At 33.0% G+C, this 23,541-nt stretch overlaps 1 protein-coding gene across 3 annotated transcripts in view; it reads left to right on the forward strand.

Moving 5' to 3' along the window:
* The window catches only part of CADM2 (cell adhesion molecule 2), a 1,089,711-nt gene extending 1,075,391 nt beyond the window's left edge, over positions 1 to 14,320 (forward strand). For all 3 annotated transcript variants that reach the window (XM_004775049.3, XM_004775051.3, XM_004775050.3), the window contains 2 exons: positions 9,580 to 9,705; positions 10,550 to 14,320. In XM_004775049.3, coding sequence (XP_004775106.1) covers positions 9,580 to 9,705; positions 10,550 to 10,668 — 245 coding nt within the window. In that variant the 3' untranslated portion in view covers positions 10,669 to 14,320. The remainder of the gene's footprint in view (positions 1 to 9,579; positions 9,706 to 10,549) is intronic.
* Positions 14,321 to 23,541: the final 9,221 nt, after the last annotated feature.

Consider the following 23,541-nt stretch of genomic DNA (forward strand, 5'->3'; position numbering starts at 1 on the left):
CAACACTTTGCATGCTTTGAATAAAATAAGCCATTTATAAAACAGAACCTGGCATAGATTAAAGACTCAATAAATTATTCTCTCATTTAATCCTCACCCATCAAACTCCCATTAGCTTCATTTTCTTCAATCTCATGTTATGCAAATTTTTTCTATTAATAGCCCCTCCCCATTTTTCAAATATTCAGACACTTAGAACAGTTCACCATTATCATGTAGAGCAAAAGTCCTGAATCAGTGTTTTAGAAGTTGAAAAAAAGAAGCCTATATTTTTCTACAGAGCAATTTATATTTTCCACCTTTCTCCCCCACATATAACTGTTAGATAGTGCTTACATTACATTGTGTCAAATATGCCTTTAAGCTCTTTATGTACAGTAACACAGTTAATCTTTGACAACCCTGGAAAATAAGAATTATTCACATTTTAAAGATGAAAAGGTTAAGAAACTTGTTTAAAGTCAAATCAGTAGCAGTAAGTGGTAAGCAGTAAGTGGTTTGGTATAAACAAGTAAGTGGTTTGGTATAAACAATTTGTAAATCCAGGATTTTGTGAGCAATTCTTTGACTTGAAGACTTTAACTGGCTTTTTTTCAATTCTACGGTTTTCCTTTTATTTGTGTACACAGTACAACATAGTTTAATTCCAAGATTTATTTCATATGATGTTCTGGGTGTCAATCATTGCATCTTAACCACTGTGAAACGTAGGTGGGTGAGCATATTGAGGGGTTTTCAGGGTTAACTCACTACAGCACCTAATACAATGTACAACTCAATCATAGGTAACTCACTAAAAGAAATTGATTGGTATAGTCTTGTGTCTTCTATTTGTCTCCAAAAAAATTGACTGGGAATGAGTATGGATTATCCAAACTTCCCCAAATCTATTTCCTATGGCCTTAAATTTTTACATAAGTCAAGTGAGAGAACACATGAAAAAGATCATAATACAGTTTCCACATTAGTCAGTTCAGGTTGCCAAAAATAAAATACCATTGATTGCCTTAAACAACAGAAATTTACTTTTCACAGTTCTGGAAGCTAGAAGGTTAAGATGGCCAGGTTCTGGAGAAAGCTCTCTTCCTAGCTTGCAGAGAGCTGCCTTCAAATTATGTCCTCACATGGCAGAGCAGGAGAGACAGAGAGAGGGAGGGAAAGAGAAAGAGAGGGAGACTTAGCTCTGGTATCTTTTCTTTTAAGGGCATTAATCTCACTGTGAGATCCTCGCCATCATGATCTCATTTAAACCTAGTTTTCTCGCAATGGTTCCATCTCCAAGTTCCACTACACTGAGGAATAGTGCTTCAACATATGGATTTCGTGGGAAACACAATTCAGACCATAGCTGTTTCTTAAAATAAGAATAACCTACTTTCTAAAGTCTTAAATACACAAAGCAAGTACATTCCCAGCAAGAGAAGATTCAGTAGAAATGCTAGATATCATTTGATTATGATTCAGAATCACTTAGGGAAACTAACTTGAAAAGTTATTTATGCTTTCTATTTCTAACTGTGACAATCCCAGCTTTACACTTATTTTTGAGTTAAATTTCATACTTTTGAACCATTTTATAGTTAAACTGAAATTTCTCCAAGAGTTTTCAATCACTTTAAAAAATGCTCCCAAATGGGTACAGAATATAAGTGGATTTACTGTTGAAATGGCTCTTATCATGCAGTCTGGTCATATTTGGTCTAAATTTGTACTATTCTGGTCTTATTCATTTGAATCTTGACTCACAATGACTGATGAATGTTACTAGGGAACTATTTAGTGACTTTTCTATAAGAGGCACTGTTTCTTTCATTGATTCTTGTATTTGTTCCAGCTTTTTCTTACTCATATTTTTCAATATTGACATTGAATTCTAATCCTAGATTTGTCAAAGATTTCCTCTTTATTTTAGTCTCAAACTTAATTGGCAGTTTTCTGGTCTACTATCCAATTCATTACTCCATATTTTTAAAATTGATACTAATCTATTGGTGCCCCTCGGTGACTCAGTGGGTTAAAGTCTCTGTCTTCGGCTCAGGTAATGATCCCAGGGTCCTGGGATCAAGCCCCGCATCAGGCTCTCTGCTCAGTGGGAGCCTGCTTATTCTTCGCTCTCTCTCTCTCTCTGCCTGTCTTTCTGCCTACTTGTGATCTCTGTCTGTCAAATAAATAAATAAAATCATTTAAAAAATGATACTGAACTATTGATAATGAATGTATCATCTGAACCCTGATATTTAAAGCTTTGTAGATAGTATTTATTAGATTTCAATAAGAAAACAGTAAAGACTTTTTACCAGTTTCATGAGTGACTTAGCATGTTTATTACAGTACACATCCTTAGAATCTTATCATTTAAAAAAATTACAATTGTTAATCCAAATGTGGCCTTGAAAACATATATATTTTAATATACAATGAAAAATCATTCTCTTAAAAAGAGGCTTGAAAACTAATTTTAAAATATTTACATAAATGATCTTAGTTTTACTTCTTTCTTACCATTTTTTTTCAAGCTGGAAATCATATATGATAACTTATAAAATTACTTATTATAAAATAATTCTAACACTTGAATTAAAAACTATGTAGCATTTATGAATTCTACATGATGTGATCCTAGAAAGTCAGATGTTCTTTCTTTGGAGTTTATACTTTTCATTTTAAAGGGGAACTTATGACAGACAAGCTACTTGATAGAAACCCCCAGCAATGATTTCAAGGATAGAATTACATAATTTAGGTTTCTCCTTGTTAAGGTGTTAAATAAAACTATAAGGTTACTTTCTACCCTTCTGAATATCAGAAATTATGAACCTAAATATTATTATTTGACATAATTTTCTCTTTGGAGACCTTTAGTAAGTGTTCAGTAACCCAAATTGGAAAATGTTAAATTTAGAAAGTTTTAGTTCTACAGTGTTCTTTGTGTTTGTGCATTGTCAACTAAAGAGACTGCTAATTATTGCCAAATCCATTGGGATTTACTTACTCCAGTGTTAATAGACTATCTCCCTCAAATCATAGACTAACACTTGAGAATGAATAATGGTCTAAGATATATGATGTATTTATCTGAATAATAATGAAGACTCAGCTATCACTAAAGGAACTTCAGAACGTTGTACTTTTAAAAATTTTGTTATTGCTATGACAGTAAGAGAGATATGAGAGAGGATATATAAGAGATTCCAACTGAGACCAAGCCATTTAAATTATATATTATTTTTCGTTATTAGGGTGATACTTATCTGATCCTCAATTTCAAACATTTGTTTTAGTTGTTAAGAATAGAAATTACAGGCGGACTTTTAGCTCTAACAGTTAAGGAGGAAAAGGAAAAGCATAACCAACAGTGTTCATTTAAAAAAAATTAATTCACAAATAGATGTGCAGAGTAACATCTATATCCATCATATCTTTGAAACCTTAAAAATTATGGGACCACATGTTGACTTATTTTCCTGATGAGGTGAAGGCTAAAACTTGAAGTGTTTACTTCACAGACTATGAATATATGTAGAATATTAATGAAGAGAGTCAAATAAGTGTGTTTGCATTACTTTCTCTGAAAGTTCTATTAATAGATCTACAAATGTATCTAAAACACAATGATAATATATGAAATGAAAACACTATAAATTTAAATTTATTTAAACAAATTCTAAAAAGATTGTTTTACTGTAAAGAGAAAAGGAAGAATGGTCCACATATCTGAGATTCTACTGTGATCATGAAGATTATAGGCAAAATACATGAAATAAATCAGTGAAATTTCTCACCAGTAATGATCTACATCCCAAGACTCTTTCTAGTCTACCCACTATGTACAGATGCCATATTATATATATTTTATTTTAAAGATAGTTTCTGTAGGTGGATAGATTTGCAGCATGAAAGCTGAGCAGGAATAATTACCAGCATCAGAACAAAGAATCCTTCTTCAAAACATTTCAACATTAATAATAAAGAAAATGCAAGTATGGGTAAACAGAATAAAAGCTAATTTGTATCCATTGAAAAATATTTTCAGTAAAAGAAGAGAAATAATGTATGCTCAACAAAGAAAAGCATTTTCCCAGATGTTTAAATGGAATTGTTATACTACAATAAAGAGAAGACTATAAAACTGTCACTTATTATTATCAATAGTATGCAACTACCTAAAACATCTACTAGTAAGTACACAGTGGGATTAAATAGTGTGGTTAAACCTAAGTCACAATCAATAACAAAATTCTATTGGAAGAAATAAGGAAAATCTATGGTAGAAAGTGAAATTAAATAAACATAAGATAAACTTGGGAAATATAACTAAAACAAAATGTAAATTAGTAAAATGATCATAAAAATAGTAGGGAATGACCCATATGCAACATAAATATGAATTTTCTACCAACATAAATATGAATTTTCTACATGTGGATTTTCTGAATAAGAAAATAGAAAAAAATAGTATAATTGTTAATCAAAAGAGAGTTAAAAAAAAAGAATTCATAATCTCAAATCAAATGAACTAATTTGATATTAATTTTAAAAAGTAGGTTTCCAAATGAAAAAACATTTTGACTTGAGGCAAATTACAAAAATATATCTAGGTAAAATATCAAAATACAGTGGAGGAAAAGACAAAGAATGCAGTCATTTAGAAAAAGCAGGTCACTTAAATGATGGTAAAAAAAAAAAAAAAACCTGAATGATTTCAGATTTATCTTGGTGGAGTGAGGGAAAACAAAGAGCCAGAACACTGACTAATTGTTGTGAATTATAATGAATCTGAGTGTGGATTCATTATTCTAATATATTGTACAAGGTAATACTTAAATATCCAAGGTTCAAGAATGTTATTATCATGAAAGTTTCCTATGAGGAGATGTGTACTGCAATTTGCTTTCAAATTTTAGATAAATAGGAAATGTAAAAGTAATTCTAGATATTGGGATGAGTAAAGAGACCTACCATGGTCAAAAGAAGGATTCCAGCTTGTCCCTCTAGATTTTTGCTGCAATTCTGAGAACATCAGAATCAAGATGATATTGTCATCCATATTGGTATCAATGATAGAAAGAAAAATCTGGGGCACCTGGGTGGCTCAGTTGGTTAAGCAATTGCCTTCCACTCATGTTCATGATCCTGGAGTCCCCAGATCAAGTCCCACATCAGGATCCCCACACAGAGGAGATTCTGCTTCTCCCTCTCACCTCTCCCCTCTCATGCTCACTCTCTCTCTCAAATAAATAGATTAAAAAAAAAAAAAAAAAAGGAAAGAAAGAAAAAGAAAAACCCTAACAGAACAACTTAAACACTATTTAAACAAGTTGGAAACTGAGTAGGTTTGATGGTCATAAAATGAAAATAATAAATATAATCTTGACAAATACTAGACATAATATTTTAGAAAATAAAGTACAGGGGTCCCTAGAGGCTCAGTCTGTTAATTGTCTCTTGACAAATCAAAATCTCTTGATTTTGGCTCAGGTCATGATCTCAGGGTTGTGAGTTGGAGCCCTGTGTCAAGCTCTGCACTAGGCATGGAGGCTGCTTAAGATTCTATCTTTCTTCCTCTCCCTTTGCCCCTCTCAGCTCACTCTCAAAAAAGGAAGGAGGAAGGAAGTGAGTGAAGGAAAGAAGGAAGGAAGGAAGGAAGAAAGGAAGGAAGGAAGTTCCTTCCTTCTCTTTTGTTCTGTTTTATACTTTAACATCAAACCATAGACCAAGATACATTTTAGGTAGATTAAAATATGACAATAGGGGCGCCTGGGTGGCTCAGTGGGTTAAGCCGCTGCCTTCAGCTCAGGTCATAATCTCAGGGTCCTGGGATCGAGTCCCGCATCGGGCTCTCTGCTCAGCAGGGAGCCTGCTTCCTCCTCTCTCTCTCTGCCTGCCTCTCTGCCTACTTGTGATCTCTCTCTGTCAAATAAATAAATAAAATCTTTAAAAAAAAAAATAAAAAAAAAATAAAATATGACAATAAAAATGTTAGATGACAGCACAAATCTATATGTGTATAACCACATCATAGCTAAAGTATTTCAAATCATGACCCATAAGTCAGACATCATAACACAAAAGTTTGATAGATTTGATTACATAAAGTTATAATGCTTATCCATCACTGAAAAGATAATAAATGAAGAATAAGTAAAACTCGCTAAAAATATTCATCTTTCTATGGAGAAAGCTGTTGAAACAGAAAATTTGAAAGAAAAATGGTCAAAATGAATAAGTATCCATTTCAAATTAATGAATTCATATGGGCAAAAGCAGTTAGACACATTTATGGAAACTTATAAATACTAAATATTTAACACTTAGCAATATTACATTGGCAATTTTTTTTAAAAAAATTTAACATCTGATGTTAGTTTTATGGGGGGAATCCTTCAGATGTAGATGCTACAGGATAAATTCATACCATCTTTCTACAACATAATTTGGCACTATTTATCAAATGCCTTTAAATAATGTTTATGCCAACTGGATCAGCAATAGCATGTTTCAGAATTTACCTTCAGGAAATGAAATAGGTACATAGATGTATGAACAGGAGTGATTTCTCAGTTCCCCCAAAGAGTGCTCAGTTCTGAGTGATATTCAGCAAACAAATTGGAAATGATTTATGACTATCTGCATTTGGGGACTTAAGCAAGAAGTGGGGTTGGAAACTGGTTCTGAAGTATCTAACCAAACTTTTGTGTTATGATGTCTGACTTATGGGTTATGATTTGAAATACTTTAGCTATGATGTGGTTATACACATATAGATTTGTGCTGTCATCTAACATTTTTATTGTCATATTTTAATCTACCTAAAATGTATCTTGGTCTATGGTTTGATGCTAAAGTATAAAACAGAACAAAAGAGAAGGAAGGAACTTCCTTCCTTCCTTCCTTCCTTCCTTCACTCACTTCCTTCCTCCTTCCTTTTTTGAGAGTGAGCTGAGAGGGGCAAAGGGAGAGGAAGAAAGATTGGGGAATTCTAAGACATAACAAGTTTATTTTTTGCTTCATTTTCTTCCTGTTTTTCTTTTTTTATAATTTTTATATTTACAGCCAATGCCAGAAATTAAGGAAAATACAAGAAATATATAATAAAAAATATATTAACAATAGCTTCCAATAAATTAACTTTTTAATGCACAGTGTTTTTAAAATAAACTTTTTATAATTTCTATTTTTATTATTTATTTATTTTCCCCTTGTGCAGTTTGGTGCATGTATTTTTAATTGGACAATTTTCTTCCAGGTGGAGACTGAATAATCTATTTCCATACCTACTCTTGTAGCTTCTCTCATTTTCAATTTATGTCTCCTGAGATCACCCTGGAGAGTTGCATGTGGGATGTGTTTTTATTGGCTGGACCTTCATTCTGTTGTTCAGAACACAGATCACATAGTTACATTCAACTGAAGTGAAGCTGGAAAATGTTTAGCTCTGTGCATGGAAAGAAGAGGAAAAAGTTTTTAATTAGCTAGAAATATCTTTCCCAATATATCCTTCTGATCACCAAATATTTCTTCATCTCTTCTTCTGACACCAACAACTGCCATACTCTGTCCAAAAAGACAACCTAATATCCCATCAAGCCAATGTAACTAACTCAAAGACTAAGATCTTCAAATACCCAAAATATCCTCTTCATCATATCTGGATATATTAGTCTGGAGACAAATGAATCAGAAGACAAATTATTAACACTCCTCTCTACCCATACACAAAATACAGTGCAAGAACAAAGCCATGAGGAAGTGCTTCTTAATATAAGTGCTCCCATTTGGAAATAAAGAAAGGAAACACTGAGTAGTCATTATCCATAACAATTATGAAAACATGCCAGACTAGCCTTAAAGGATCCCTCTGCCTTGGCAGTAGTTGTAATTCCTCGAAGAAATGGAATTCTCTTCTCTACACTTATTTGCTTCCTGCAGTTCTACCCCATGGGAAGTTCAACCTGTCAGTTATATTCCATGGTCACATTTGGAGTGTATGTTTGGGAATATGTACTTCATGGGAACTGCACAGTTTTTATACTCTACCTCTTGCATTCAACCATCAACCTCTTGCATTCAACCTCAAACAACTGAGGTTGTTTGAAGTTTTAAGTGGACTTTTTCCCCCCTATCTAAATATATGCTACTTTCTCATAATAGTTTCATTAAAACACATTAGACTCCTAATATGTCATATTCATGTGTCCATTATCAGACTTCAAGATCTTTTGAAAGCATAATTTCCAGGCCCAATTTATTTTTTTTACTTTCCCCGTCCCCAAAATCCCTCCTTTAGAATATAAGTAGTTACTATAAGGATATTGGCAACATGGTCTTGGGAGGGTAGACAGTATACTTAACCTGATCTTTGCAGTAGGCTTAGTGGGTTTTGTTGTTCAAATCTCACTCAGTTTTATCCCTTATTGTGTGGCTTCTGTAGGTAGTTGATTTTCTAAACTTTTGAAGTTCCCAGTTGTCTGGGTTTTCTTTTGATCTTTTCATTTCTGCTTGAAAACTGGCTATCCTTTTCTGGGTTCATCTCTTTCCTGTAATTTTACTAGAGACCAAATGTGAAAGTATATTATTAATCTGTATCTCTCCAGCTACTTTCTCTAAAACTACAGGTCAAATAGGCAGTTAATCCTCTACACTGAGTATTCATTTTCCTCCTTCTGTCAATCACATTTAACCCAATTTGTAACAACCTCCTCTCCTTGAAATATGTTCTTTCCTTTGATCAACTACCATGTACTCTGTGGGATATTTTTCTATCTCACTGTTTTCTCCTTCTCAATCAGCTCTGCTGGAAGCACTTTCTCTTCTAGGACTTTAGATATGGGAGTTCCTTAGTTCAGTTTTTAGACTTCTTTTCCTCTCTATCTAGACTTACTCCCTTGGGGAGTTCATCAATTGCTATAGCTTTAAATAAGATTTATATGATAATAAATTCCAAGTTATCATTTCAGTCCCAGCATTTCCCGTGACAAAGTTTTATTTTTTAAGTGAGACGGTTGTATCCATCACACTAAAAAATATACATGTGTGTACACACACATACACACACACAGTCACACATATATTCAGAAGGAGAAGAGGAAGAAAAGGCATAAACCATGCAAAATTATACATGTTTATTTGACCTGACACGTGGGTGGCTCAGTTGGTTAAGTGTGGGACTCTTGATTTCAGCTCAGGTCATGATCCCAGTTCAGGGTCATGAGATTGAGCACCACTTTAGGCTCCATGCTGAATGGGGAGTCTGCTTAATATTCTCTCTCCTCTGCCTCTGCCTTCCCCCACCCTAATGTGCTCTCTCTCCCATTTAAAAAAAAATTATATATGTATATTTGTTTATCCAGCCTTAAAATGTATAGTCAATGACAACTGTGATTGATGTGGCAAATGTTATAGCCCCAGGTATGTTTTATAAATGAATATCTGTTGACTAGATAGTTGGTTTAATACACATTAATGAAATTTTATTTCAATAGAAATGTGCTAATTTTTAAAAGAACTCATTCCAATGCAAATATATATTCTATGCTTAAATAAGACATCATTGGTGTGATGTTTTATTCTCTTCTCTAGATCCCAATGCTTTGGCTGGCCAGACTGGCCCTGATCATGCTCTTATAGGAGGAATAGTGGCCGTAGTTGTATTTGTGACGCTGTGTTCTATATTTCTGCTTGGTCGATATCTGGCAAGACATAAAGGTAGGTAATATTTAACAGAGTATTCTTATCTTAAGTTTAACAAAAAACATTCTGAAGACTAGCTTTATCGTGAGTATACGTATATATGTGACACAGAGAGAGATTTAAATATGAAATTACTTCATAGAAATCTTGATTATTTTACTTAATGAAGGTTGGTTTGGTTTAACAAAATAATGTCTAACCAATAGCCAAAGGTCACAGAGTGAGTCACTGGCTCAGGAAAAAAAAAAAAAGAAGAAGAAGAAAGAAAAAAGGAAAAAACAAAAACAAGTTTATAATTTATCTCTTAGACTGACATTCAACTATAATATTAAACATTTGGTCAACATTTTTTGTTTGTAGGTTTATAGATATACATATGGCCATATTAGTGAAGAAAATATGTAATTTTTTTTGCAATGGGCTAGGTAGCAAACTATTGACATAATCTTCTTTTAAGGGAAGTTTTCAAAATGAGGATGACACGTTTGATGTGATCATTATCAACATCTTAACAAAGGACCCTGATTGCTACAGCTGCACAGAGCACATGGTCTATATCCATCATTAAAGAAATCAAACTACTCATCACCCACACTAGTTAGGCAGTTGCCTCTAGTCAACCTGGCCACAGCTTCATCTATAATATATATCTGAAAACTGAAAGATAGTGTGCAACAGTAGAAGAATGAATTGTGTGGTTTATTATGTCACAGAATATGTTCCAACATATAAGAAATCTGGCACAAGCTTCTTCATAAGTGAATGTACCTTTAATGCTGGCTATCTTACCATTCTCACAGAATTGACATATATATATATATATATATATATATTTTTTTTTTTCTTCCAATACCCACAGGAACATACTTAACAAATGAAGCTAAAGGGGCTGAAGATGCACCGGATGCTGACACAGCCATTATCAATGCTGAAGGCAGCCAAGTCAATGCTGAAGAGAAAAAAGAGTATTTCATTTAAAATGCAGGCCAAGATTATGAGTTTTCTTTACCAGGCTGGCTGCTGGAGAAAACTGGCTATCATCTTTCAGAATTCATTTCTACCATCTTCTGCTACCTTTATTAACTTCCATACCGTACTGCTATCAGTAGCCAGTGTATACCAACAATCAGCTGTCGAAAGCATCATTCTTTAATTACTGTACCATCCATAATGCAGGACATTTCTTACTGCCTAAATTCCACACCATTGCTCTTTTAACATACAGTGCTTGAATATACAGCCTTAACAATGTTAATCATCTCCTTGGATCATGGTATTGAATTGTTTTTATACGTTGAAAAAAAGTATGCAAAGGTGTTTTTGTTTTTGTTTTTTGCCCTCATTTTTTTCCCTTTAAATCATAAATTTTGTCAGTGTACCACTGGACAGTTTTCACAAGGAACAGGGTTAGGTAAAGACCTAATACATCTAAGTTTAACCAGAAATTAGAGGTTTACAACAATGTTTTCTACATGTCTGCCTTCAAAGACATGTTTGGAAACATACGCCCTAGAAAACACAACTGAAAATACTGTAGAATATATTCTGGAATGTTTGAGATAATACTGGTGAAGCTGTATCAATTTGCTATTTAAAAATATAGTATTTGATACAGGAGCCATGTGTGTATACATTGCAATCATGACATGACATCTTATATAATTATATAGATCTGACCATTTGGTTATTTTAGTTTCATTTACCAAAACATTTTTATAAACATTTTACTGCTTCAGGAATCACAAAGATTTCATTCATTTTTCTAATTTGATTCTATAATTTATTTGCTCCATAAAGACTCACCTGCCTAAACAAAATTGAAGTATCCATAGGGCACAATTTTGAGACATTTAGTATCTGTATATAGTGCATATAATAAATCCAATTAAACATTATTTGATACATATTTAACTTTTTTGGCTGTAGGTAATTCAGTCATAAGTAAGCATTTTCTAATGTCCATTATATCCCTTTAGATATTACTTAAACCAATATTATAAGTAGATAACATGTATTAGTATTTTTGTCTGTATGTCCTAGCACTGTTCAACAACAAATTTTTCTAGTTCTTGTTAATTTTTATTTGTTATACAATGGAAGCACAATGTTATAAGGAAAGGTAATTTTAAGCTAACAACCAGTGCACAGCCTCAGGTTTTAAATTACAACCACAGTTGAATAATAACCTAAAAGTAAACTCTTAGTTTGCTAAAAATTTACAAATTTTAATTTGGCAGTTCCAGAGCTGCTTACCTATGTTGGTTTGCCAAAAAGAAGTGTTTAAGACATGTTTTCTGTATAAATGAACTAATTCTTTATATTAAATTCCTGTCTATGCATTTTGTGAGGTACAAACTTATGAACAGTTAGTGATGGAGAATTTCTGCCATGCTTTTAACTCCAAGGTGAAAGTCTCTTTCTCTGGATTATTTCTGAAATTTTGGTGTATTTAACATTAAGAAATGCTGTATTCTTAAATATGACAGAGTCAATCTAAAGTCATATTATTTCTTCTAGTAAAATACAATACTGCTAGATTAGTTCTCATTAAATTTATTATATGCTAAAAATTAAAAATCCAGTTAGATAAAAATTATTTTCCCATTCACAAGCATTGCACCTTTAAGAAGAAAACAAATATGACAATACGGTAGCTACACTTGTGATGTCTGAAAGTATGATGGCCTATGGTTTTAAAAATAATATCTTGGAATTTATTTTTGGGAAATGAGAATGGTTGAGTATGACATCATGTATTAATATCAAATGGAAGACAAGGGTGCTGTATCTTAGATTATTTATCAAAAAAGTATAAACTTTTAAAGACAACGTTAGAATTTTTAAATTGTTTTTTTTATTGTTGAAGCATTTATCTTGTTGATTTCTCACAAAAGAAAAAGGACGATGTCAGTCAAGCAGCACTTTTTCAGAATATACAGAACATAAATAATATGATGTGGTTGAGTGTTAACATAATAAATCATATACAGTATGACATTTTAAGGAAATAAGTCTGCATTGATGTGATTGCATGCTTGTTTTTACAGTTCACTCCATACCATCTGTGGAAAAATGCAATAATATGTTAATATAGTATGGTAGTTTGAGAGAATCAGGTAGGTGCTACTAGACACATTGAAACTAGAATAGGTTTATAAACTGTTCATATCTTTCAATGCATAATCTTTAGAAAGACTCCACAAAACAAAATCCATCCTGTTAGTACAAAATGGAAAGGTTCTTATTACAGAAGTAAGTCGTATAAACTGCATCATCAATTACTATTTAAAACTTAATTTCAGGATGCACTTACAAAATTGCTACTCTTCATAGATGCTGTATTTACATCCCTTTTCATTTTGTCTATATTCTACTTGCTCCAACTGCTAAATTGTTGCCTAAATAACTCAATCATTATTTATAGCACTATAAAATTAGACATCAAAAATTGGTTGTATTTCAAAATTTTTGACTCTTTTAACCCTTTAGAGTAATATAAAAAGCCAATAGAACTCTTTAAAAGAAACTAATATTTTAAGATTTGTGAGCTCTAATGAAATGTTTAGCCAGTTAAAATAGTTAGATTTGAATTAGGTATCATTTTTAGTTCTTGAAAAATATAGCAATAGAACTGTATTTTACTCTCTTTAAAATTTACTCTATTTCCACCAAACAAGGGAATAAATTATAAAAATTCTACACATTTCTATAAAAATCAGGAAAAAATACAAAAATGGGACCATGTTGATTGCAATGTGTGAAATGTGCACATGTGTATGCACACAGCCAAATTCTGTCTCTGCTTGTTGAGCACAGTAGCTATGGAACTGAATGGAAGGAGTGTGAACACACATATACCCCTAGTAGAGTATGAGACATTATTCTTTACCCAAAGTAGCTATTCTCTGCCAGTGTACTGTTTACAGTGTAAATTGATTGTCTTCCATCAAAAAAGTGTAAACAGCATTCTTTTTTTTTTCCCATTTTTGAGTGTCCTAGATGGGATGATTATTAAAATTAGGAAGAAAAAGGAAAGTTTATGAATGCAAGAGCAAAGATGGAGCACATGAGCACATGACATGTGTGTTTGTGTGGGTGTGGGTGTGGCTGTGGCTGTGCGTGTGTGAGAGAGAAAGAGAGAGAGAGAGAGATTTCAACTTGTTTTCTTTTACCAGAGAACCCAAGAAGCAGTTTAAGGAACCTGATATTGGAGTTTAATCTAGAAACTGGATGATCTCATATTGATTCAAGATGCTTAATATTGCATTGAAACCCAACAATTAAAATAGAGAAAGAAAACTAACTTTCCTAAATATGGCAAAGAAGCTAACACCTCATTTATTTTTATTTCTTTGTAAAAATATAAATATCTCAGTAAAAAGGACAGGCTCACTTGTAATTATGTACTCATGACTGTAACAGCATTGAGATTCCATATAGACACATGTACAGCAGCTGTTTGACCGTGATGGTTCTTCCATGTAACATACCAGTTAACGTGTAATTTAGTGCCACTTATTGCAAAGTGTTACCAAGGGGAACATTTAAAATACATTTTATTTTCCTTTGGACATAAGGATAATTTTATGAATGATAAATATGAAATTCATGTTATGTTTTTTAATTGTGAAGAAAATGCAAAACCTCGTAACTTTCTGCAACTTCCCCATTATATTGCGGATTACTTAAAGCCCACGAAAAATGCCCAATATTATCTCCCTTTGCAAATGGTAATCTGTGATGAATATACAAAGCAAAACAAACAAACAAAAAGAACTGGAAACCACAGCTGAAAGAAATGAAACACCTAATAAGAATTACTGAGTAATGCTTTTTATTAAGTGGCACAAAGTACACACTAAAAACTATGCAAAATATAGGTAACTACAGTGTACGTACATGTAAGTATCTTGTACTTGCTGTGTATGGATGTTGGAAACCCATGTAATTATAATATGCATTTTGAATATTGGGAAAGAGGAAATCTTAGTGTAGATAATAGAATTTGTTTTGAAATATACACTGGCAATATTGAAATATACTCAGTGCAATATCTGCAATTCTATTGCTGGATACTAATGCAAAGGGATTTTAAAGAATTCTTTAACACAGTCCGAGAGGTTGCTAATCTTCACCTCCCACACACTAAAACATTAATTAAAAATATAATTGATTCAACAACAGACACTTTAAGTTTTTTTATTTAATCATGAATGTGACACAATAAAATTATTTGGCCTAGTTTTTAACACTACTGGAGACAAAGAAATAACCTGAGTTGTAAACTTTGATAACTAATTGAATTTGAAATTCTTAAGCTTTTTTTGAAATGTGTGTATATTTTAATAGATTACAGTACTTTTATTATAAGTACACATTTATTCAATCAAAGAACATAGGTTACCATTAATTAATAGTTAAAGTCACTATATCTTAATGGGGATTTTTTGGGACCTTTTTTCTGTTGTTTTTTTTTTCCCCCTTTCTTTCCCTATTCTGTCCCAGACATACCCTTTGCACTTATACCCTTCCAAAGGCAATGGATTGAAAGAAAGTAGCAAAATTATAAAGAGAGCTAAAGGGGACAACATACAAGAATGGGTTCTAAACTCATCAGCATTTTTATGTATTGAGATTATTAATATTGAATGCAATAGTTATTGGATATAGCTGGTAAGTTCTCTGCCATGCATACTTACAATAATCCTTCTACCTCTCACTTTTAACATGGGCTATGATATAGAAGAAATAATTATTTACAGGATATCCCAGGAAGCACTCTTTGGGACTAACATGCAGTCCTCTCCCCAGCCCCTGGGAAATCTCAAAAGCCAATTTCTTTTATTGTATTCAATGGTGTATGGATTTGCATTTGTTTTTCCTTTCCTATCATTAACTTTTCCTATAGGCAAAATATGCTAACTTTATAAGGATAGTTCTTCTCATGCCTACTTAGTATTTCAATGTAATATAAGTGTGTTGATTTTTAAAAAATAATTTAAATGGCAACACTTTGGAATCCAATCTTACATTTCATTTAATATTTAAAATGCAACAGTTTCTTATAAATCAATACTGTACTTTTAAGTAAAAATTATGTATGTGATTTATTTTCCCAAGAACTGTTATCTATGTAAGACAAAAATTTAAGTATTTATAACTGCCTCCTTATTAACAAATAATATATGAATAATGAATGCAAAGTATTGCCACAAATCCCCACTTTATTCTGTCTGCTTAGACATAATATGAATTTTTCAAATGATGTAATTTAATTATTCTAAAAGGAAATTACATTTTAAAAGCAATTTTTCCTAAGGATGAAAAAAAAAAAGATGCAAGAAACTATTTAAAATTATGTTAAATCTATAAAATATGTTTAATGTAGGATGTTTCTATGTTATGTGGTTATGTTAAAAATATATTTGGTCAAATCTTTACCATCTTTTCCATATATATATATGTTAGGTATATATATATATATATACACACATATATATATATATATAAGTGACAAGAAATGTATGGTTATTTTGGAGAGAATGGGCCCACATGTGAAAAAGATGTAAAGAAGAAACACTATTTTCCCCTATAAAACATACTGTATATTTCAAAAGAAGAAAAGTTAAAAGATATTTGAAGATTGCAGGGGCAAAAGAAAAACCTACCAGGGCTCAGCACTTAAGCACTTTTCCCACATCCAGGGTCAGAACAGCAGTGAATCCCACACGGACTTTTGAATGCCACATTACACTTCTCTTATACACAGTACTGTCAAACCTCAAATGTTTTCTTTCTTCAAATGCTTTTCCTTGTACATGATACTAGTAGACAGTTTTCTCTTTATATTTGCTGATAGTGAAAGTTATATGCAATAAAATGTTTGATGGTTGAAAGCAGTGGTCACCAGTTGGTTAAAAAAAAGTATGAAATGTAAACTGAATTGTTATCTCTCTATCCTTTTTGCTTTTCTCTGTGTTTCTGATGTATTGAATGATTCTCATAAATAGAAGAATAATTTAGAGATTTGTCAAAACTAGGACTCTTTCTCCTTATAAGTGTATAAAATTTTAATCTCGTTACAAATTTATTTAACTGTACCTGCTGTACTTATTGTAGATTCAATGATGCAGTCAAGGATTAACCCACGAGTTTGGGATTACTGACCTATTTTCTTCATATTCAGTTCACATCAGTATTTGTGAATTGGTTGTTTAGCTTTTCACTCAACCAAAAAGTATTCCCTCAAGAAAGCTCCATTTTTATCATAAGTATTTTAACATAATCAACATTGGAACAAGTCTGCCATGTTAAAAAAAAAAAAATTTAAAGACTTATCTCAGAAAATGGTACCCAGAAATGCAGGTGTTCCCAGTAATGTAGCTTCAAAAATAAAATGTTCTATTTATATGACATGAAATTCATAACTTTTGGAAGGGTATATTGATGACAACATAAAAATAAATTCTGTGCTATAAAGAAGATTTGCCCAAATAAAGAAAACTGCACAGAAGATAAAGAACCACAATTATTGAATCTACTGTTATCATAAACATTTTCAAAAAACAAAATGCATATTGTAATATTAGGTACATGACACTTGCATGTTGCTATGCCTATATACTTACAAAGTATTCAATGTGTACTTAGTGGCGCTTAAAATATGTCATGTACAACTCTTAAAAACATTCTTACAGGGTTCCCATTTGCACTTCATTTTTCAGTAAAGTCTTGTCAGAAAAAAATTGTCTGATACATATGGAAAAATAAAATTTGAATTTTAGTTATCTGTTGGACATTACTGAATTGTCTATTCATTTAGTTCATTTTCTTAGGTCTGAAAGCAGACAATGAAAGATGGAACTTTCTTCCCACTGACAAGTTATAAAGGATGTCACAAAACAGATTCCTTTATACCAAACACATTATTTTGTGTATCTTTTTCAACTGACTACATTATTCATTCATTTTAGATTTTCTCAGTGATGCCTAATTTCCTTGTAAATTTCTAAGTGAAAGTTTTAAAAATTAAATGGTAGTAAAAATGTTATCTTATTTGTACAACATTTAATCGTTACTCCTTGGAAAATATGAACCTTGTAATATGCTGACTAAGGGTAAAAAAAAAAAATGTTGCTGACTTAGGGAAATTTGCTTGAAATTGCCAAAATTTCAAAACTCTGTAAAGGTAATTTTGCATTCACTTATGTGTGTTTACTAATGTTGACTAGGAACAGAAGCAAAAATACCTAAACTTATTTTTTTTAATTTCCACATTCTAACCAGTATTATATATTTCAACTACCTAAGATAATACAATTAATAATATATCCATCCTAAGCTTATGCCAATAAGAATTTGAGATAAGCTTTTAAATTTATGGGGGATTTTCTTTGTGTCTTTGGAAGTTCACTTACCATAAGGTATTTTATAGTCTACTTTAAATAACAGATTTTGTTATACAGGGTAAGCCAAAGGCTGTACAAGAATTAGTGTCATTGGGTCTGATATTTGTGTTAGACCATGAAATATTCCATTAAAATTTATCTGTAAATACAAGGCAAGATTTTGTATCTGGTTTATTTTATTAAATAACATTTTATTTCTTTTAATTCATTATTCCCAGCAAAAACAAACCTGTAATACAATTTAGCACATTTGATTCTATATCAAAGATAGAATTCAACATGTCTGAAAGAAAATGATATTTGAAATAATCACATTCATTGACACAATCTTTGTTTTTATTTTCTGATAGCCAAAATGCCCACTCTTATATAGCTCATATGTATATATACATGTGTCTATGTAGAAATATGTGTGTACAAACATGTACAAATATAGAAACCTAGGACACTCATGTTTCCTAGATAAAACTCAACTCTGTGTTCTCATATTGGCAATTGTTGTTTCTGTCAAAATATTCTTTGGCATTTTTTTTTAAATCAAGGAGGCATACTGGGAATTTATTTAATTCACTAAAGGGTAGAGTTAAGTTTAAGCGTTCTTAATAATTGCATAGTGGCTTCAGTCCGTGAGAGGGACCTTCATTAAATGACAATCTTGGGATGATGCTAAAAATAACTGTACACTCCTTTAAATTAAGAAGTTGAAGGAAATGCATAGTTTTATCATTTCTTTCAAATGATATTTTATTTGTTTTGGGCAATTTAAGGATATTTTAATGCATTGAAATCTAGCAAATAAGAAACATATAAGAATGGGCGCCTGGGTGGCTCAGTGGGTTAAGCCGCTGCCTTCGGCTCAGGTCATGATCTCAGGGTCCTGGGATCGAGGCCCGCATCGGGCTCTCTGCTCAGCAGGGAGCCTGCTTCCCTCTCTCTCTCTCTGCCTGCCTCTCCATCTACTTGTGATTTCTCTCTGTCAAATAAATAAATAAAATCTTAAAAAAAAAAGAAACATATAAGGAAAAGATTAAAAGGAAAAAGCATTTTCCTAGTTGCATTTTAAATGCCATTTAGGGCTACTCTATATTGCATGTTATTTAATGAAAACATAATTATTGAACACCTATTATATATAATCAGTCCACTTTATGAAGTACACTAGGATACTGAATATAGCATTCTATACCCAAACTGTCAAAATATTAATAATTAAATCATCCTCTCAAGTAATGGCCACATTCTGTATTTTTGACATTCTTATGTTGGACAGAGGAGTGGGGTAATTCTGTTTCTAATTTAAAAAAGGCCTCCATGTTGCATCACCACTTCCTCATATCAGGGAGATCATATGATAGTTGTCTTTCTCTGCTTGACTTATTTCGCTAAGCATGATACGCTCTAGTTCCATCCATGTTGTCGCAAATGAAAGGTGTTATGAGAGAAAACTTATGATTTAATCAAACTTAAAAGTAAATAAATAGTATATCTTTCAAACCAGTGTTCATGGTCTTAAATTTGATGGCTATCTCTCTCTGAAGATTTTACATGCTGATTTTTTAAAAAAATAGATCTGAATAATGAGCTAATACTTTATTATGCTAGAAAAATCTAGAAAATTAACTCATTTTCTGAGGAGTGGCCATAACAATGACTAGAGCGTGTACATTATTATTAAAAGTCCTAAAACACATGTCCTGCACATACTATCAAAACCTGAATTCACTTTGCCTTTACTAACCTAAGTCCTTATATAGATGGAGGGTGCATATAATCTGATCACATGGCAGTTTTAAGGAATATATTTTCACATAGATTGGAGACAGTGGGGGCCTTTCAAACTAATGAATTATTTCTGGAAAATAGCATAACACCCCTGAAATATGACAATCACTCACTCTAATATTTGAAAACACATTTAACTATTAAAACTGGTATATGGGAAACATATGTCTTCTTTAATCACAAATTAAGAGAGTATCGGGAAGTGGAATATTTTTTTTCAATGTATTGGGAGAGAAAAATGATTAAAAGGCAATTGGAAAATTCCTAAAGACAGTGTGTGTCTATTTGTCAATTTTATCATATGGGAGCATGTCCTAATACCCTTTTGCCAGAAATCAGGGAAACTTTACAAAATTGGATCTCAAAGGGTCAGTGACCCCACAAATTGCCATGGTCTGACTCCATGGCAAGAGGATTTTGGAATCTAAGGACTCACACTCTAACCATATAATCTACCAATTGCATATTTATATCATGCTTAGCAAAATAAGTCAAGCAGAGAAAGACAACTATCATATGATCTCCCTGATATGAGGAAGTAGTGATGTAACATGGGGGCTTAAGTGGGTACGAGAAGAATAAATGAAAGAAAATGGGATTGGGAGGGAGACAAACCATAAGTGACTCTTAATCTCACAAAACAAACTGAGTGTTGCTGTGGGGAGGGGGTTTGGGAGAAGGGGGTGGGATTATGGACATTGGGGAGGGTATGTGCTTTGGTGAGTGCTGTGAAGTGTGTAAACCTGGTGATTCACAGACCTGTACCCCTGGGGATAAAAATATATGTTTATAAAAAATAAAAAATTATATTTAGACCAACAACAACAAAAAAAAGTAACTTTAAAATTAGATTTGTTTCCATGAAAATATAAGCTATCAGCTTTATTCCTTTACTATAAAATTAATTCCCATGCTTCAAGTAAATAACACTTAAATTAACTTTAAATAACACTTATATTATCTTGTGTGACACTAAAGTCACTTCTTTGGCCTCTAGGTGTCATAGAGGACAATAGTATTTTTAATCATATTTGGCTTATAGATTTTCCGCTAATTGGTTGGAGTCGTGTTATACTGGACATACACATAGTACTTAGCTCAGAGATTGGGGGCACAGTTCAAGCCTAACCATGAACTCCAGCCTAAGAATCTGCAATAACTTTACATCAAACGTCATATTCCCACCTGCAGAAACACCTTTCACCCACGTTTTTCTTCCTTGTATGCAGCCACTAGCTATGATCTTTGTGCTAAGATATTATAATACGGCTCCTATTTCCCTTTCCTGACATACAGCTCCTAAAAAACTTGGAATCTCCAAAAGTACTAAGTGTCTTTTTGTATGTTATGACTGGTGGCTGAGGGTTTCTGGATAGCCTCAGGATAGAAGCTGATTGCCAGGGGAACCATCCAGATGATCAGAGGGTTGGAATTTTCAGCCCCAGATCCTGACCTCTGAGAGAGGAGAGGGTAGGAGGTAATCACCAATGGACAATGATTTAATCCATCATGCCTATGTAATGAAGCCCCCATAAAAATCCCCAAAGTATGGCAACATTTGTAGAGCTTCCTACTTGGTGAACATGGCTGGTTGCTCAGAGGGTGGAGAGTTTGGGGAAGGACTGGAAATCTCCACTCCTCTTTCTTACCTTGCCCCATGCATCTCTTCCCTCTAGCTATACCTGAGGTATAACCTTTGTAATCTAGTAAGTAAACTTCTTTCCTGATTTTTGTGAGCAGTTCTAGCAAATGTTCAAAACTAAGGAAGGAATGTGCTTGATTTGTAACTAAGTTGGACAGAAGTTGTGGTTAACCTGGGGACCCCCCATTGGCATTTGGCATCTGAAGTTAGGACTGGTCTTGTAAGACTGAGCCCTTAATCTGTGGGGTCTGGACTAACTCTAGGCACCTCGTTTCAGAACTGAGGGATACTGTAGACACAGAGGGTGTCAGAGTATTAGCTGATGTGAGAATCTTCAATACCCCCCATCCACCCTACAAAGACACTTAGAATATAGAAGTATTCAATAAGAGTAGAGAGTGGATTCTCTTTTCACACACAGTGTGATTCTTTAAATTCAGATGCCTCCTGCTCCTTCAGAGTTGGAGAAGAAAGATTGTTTTCCCATCAGAAGATAATTTTTAAAAAATCTTCAAAACTAACACCACATTTTAATAAAGAGAAAACAAGCATAGGAGGTCACATACATGCTAATTCAGTGAGAGTCAGATTTAGAACTTAAATCTAGCTCCTGAACTCTATCACCTCTCTATTGTGCAATTGTGTGCCTTTGGGAACATCGATGCTCCTTTCCACAAGAATATTTGTAGAGCATTAGTATTTATCCATCAGAGGCATAATCTATACTGCAGGGATCTTAGTCACCATTGTTGAAATTTGTAAGATTCGGAGCTTCTTTTAGTGCCTTCACAAATGAATGATTATAATACAACCATAATGTAAATTGTATTTAATGAGGTTGCTGGCAGCTCTCCTAACTAGAGATTTGCTTTATTTTTTCTATGGGGCTTGTGGAAGAGAAACGGGCAGTTTGGGAACACAGCGATTCATGGAGATAAAAACTGAACAACTTTCTACTAATAGAAGACTTGGATACCCTAGGGAGCATAAAGATGATGGGGAGGATATGAGGGAAATAAAGACATTTTTTCAATTTATTGTACAAATCGATTTAGAGCTCTGGAGGAAAATCCATTGAAATACCAGTGAAGATTATCTTTGCATAGGCAGTCAAAGCCCAAAACAACAAGCAAATTAAAGCAACAAATTCCATTTATTGAAAAAATAGGCACATTTTGTCAAATATATAAATATGAATCAACTTAAGTCCAAATCTGTATAGCTAGGGGTCTGCTTACATTGATAATAATCTCAGGCAAGACTAGATCTTACGTGCAAAGACTTGGTAAGCATTGGCTTATGACTTCCACGAACAATAGGGCTGGCTTCATGGGTGAGTGTCCAGTAGAGGTGCACAGGACTTCAAACTAAACAGGGCCTCATGTTTGGAGTTCAATGCCCTGTGGTACCATTTTGAGGTTCTTAAAATTTTTCTTAGAATGCAATATCTTTTAAGTGAAGTCTGATGGAGCAATGGAGTATGTGCTAAGGGTTTGGAGCTCCAGTTTCTCTGTGATTCTACCTCCCACCACCTCTTTGCCTACCAAGACAAGTTCTTAGATGCTTACTCTCCACTCATACCTAGTAACCACCACAGCCCATCGTTCCAGGAGGATCCCAGGCTCAATCTAAGGGAAACGTAGGTCAGGATGTCCTTGCCCCAAGTATGGAGTCACAAGACAAGCCAGGTGCTGAAGTGGATCTGTAGATATCATATGAATGGCCCCATGTCCAATGAATGGCAAATATGTCTTACAAGTAGATTCAACAACAATACAAGAAATGAATTTTTTTTTCCTGATATTTGAACAAAGAATGTCATGGTTTCATTTTGCAGAGAGCCCCACAAATTATGTAGTTGGCTCTGTTCACCATTTCAGTAACATAGCAACTACCAATTATTTTCGAGACTATCATTAGACTGACCTTTGACTATCTTCGATGCCTTGATTTAATGGGTGTATGATAGGATATGAAATAATGTTTCTTCTCTTTTTTGGTTAAACATTCTACGAGTCT

This window comes from Mustela putorius, unplaced genomic scaffold (genome assembly GCF_011764305.1).
Source record: "Mustela putorius furo isolate JIRA1106 unplaced genomic scaffold, ASM1176430v1.1 tig00003834_pilon_pilon_pilon, whole genome shotgun sequence".
NCBI lineage: Eukaryota > Metazoa > Chordata > Mammalia > Carnivora > Mustelidae > Mustela > Mustela putorius.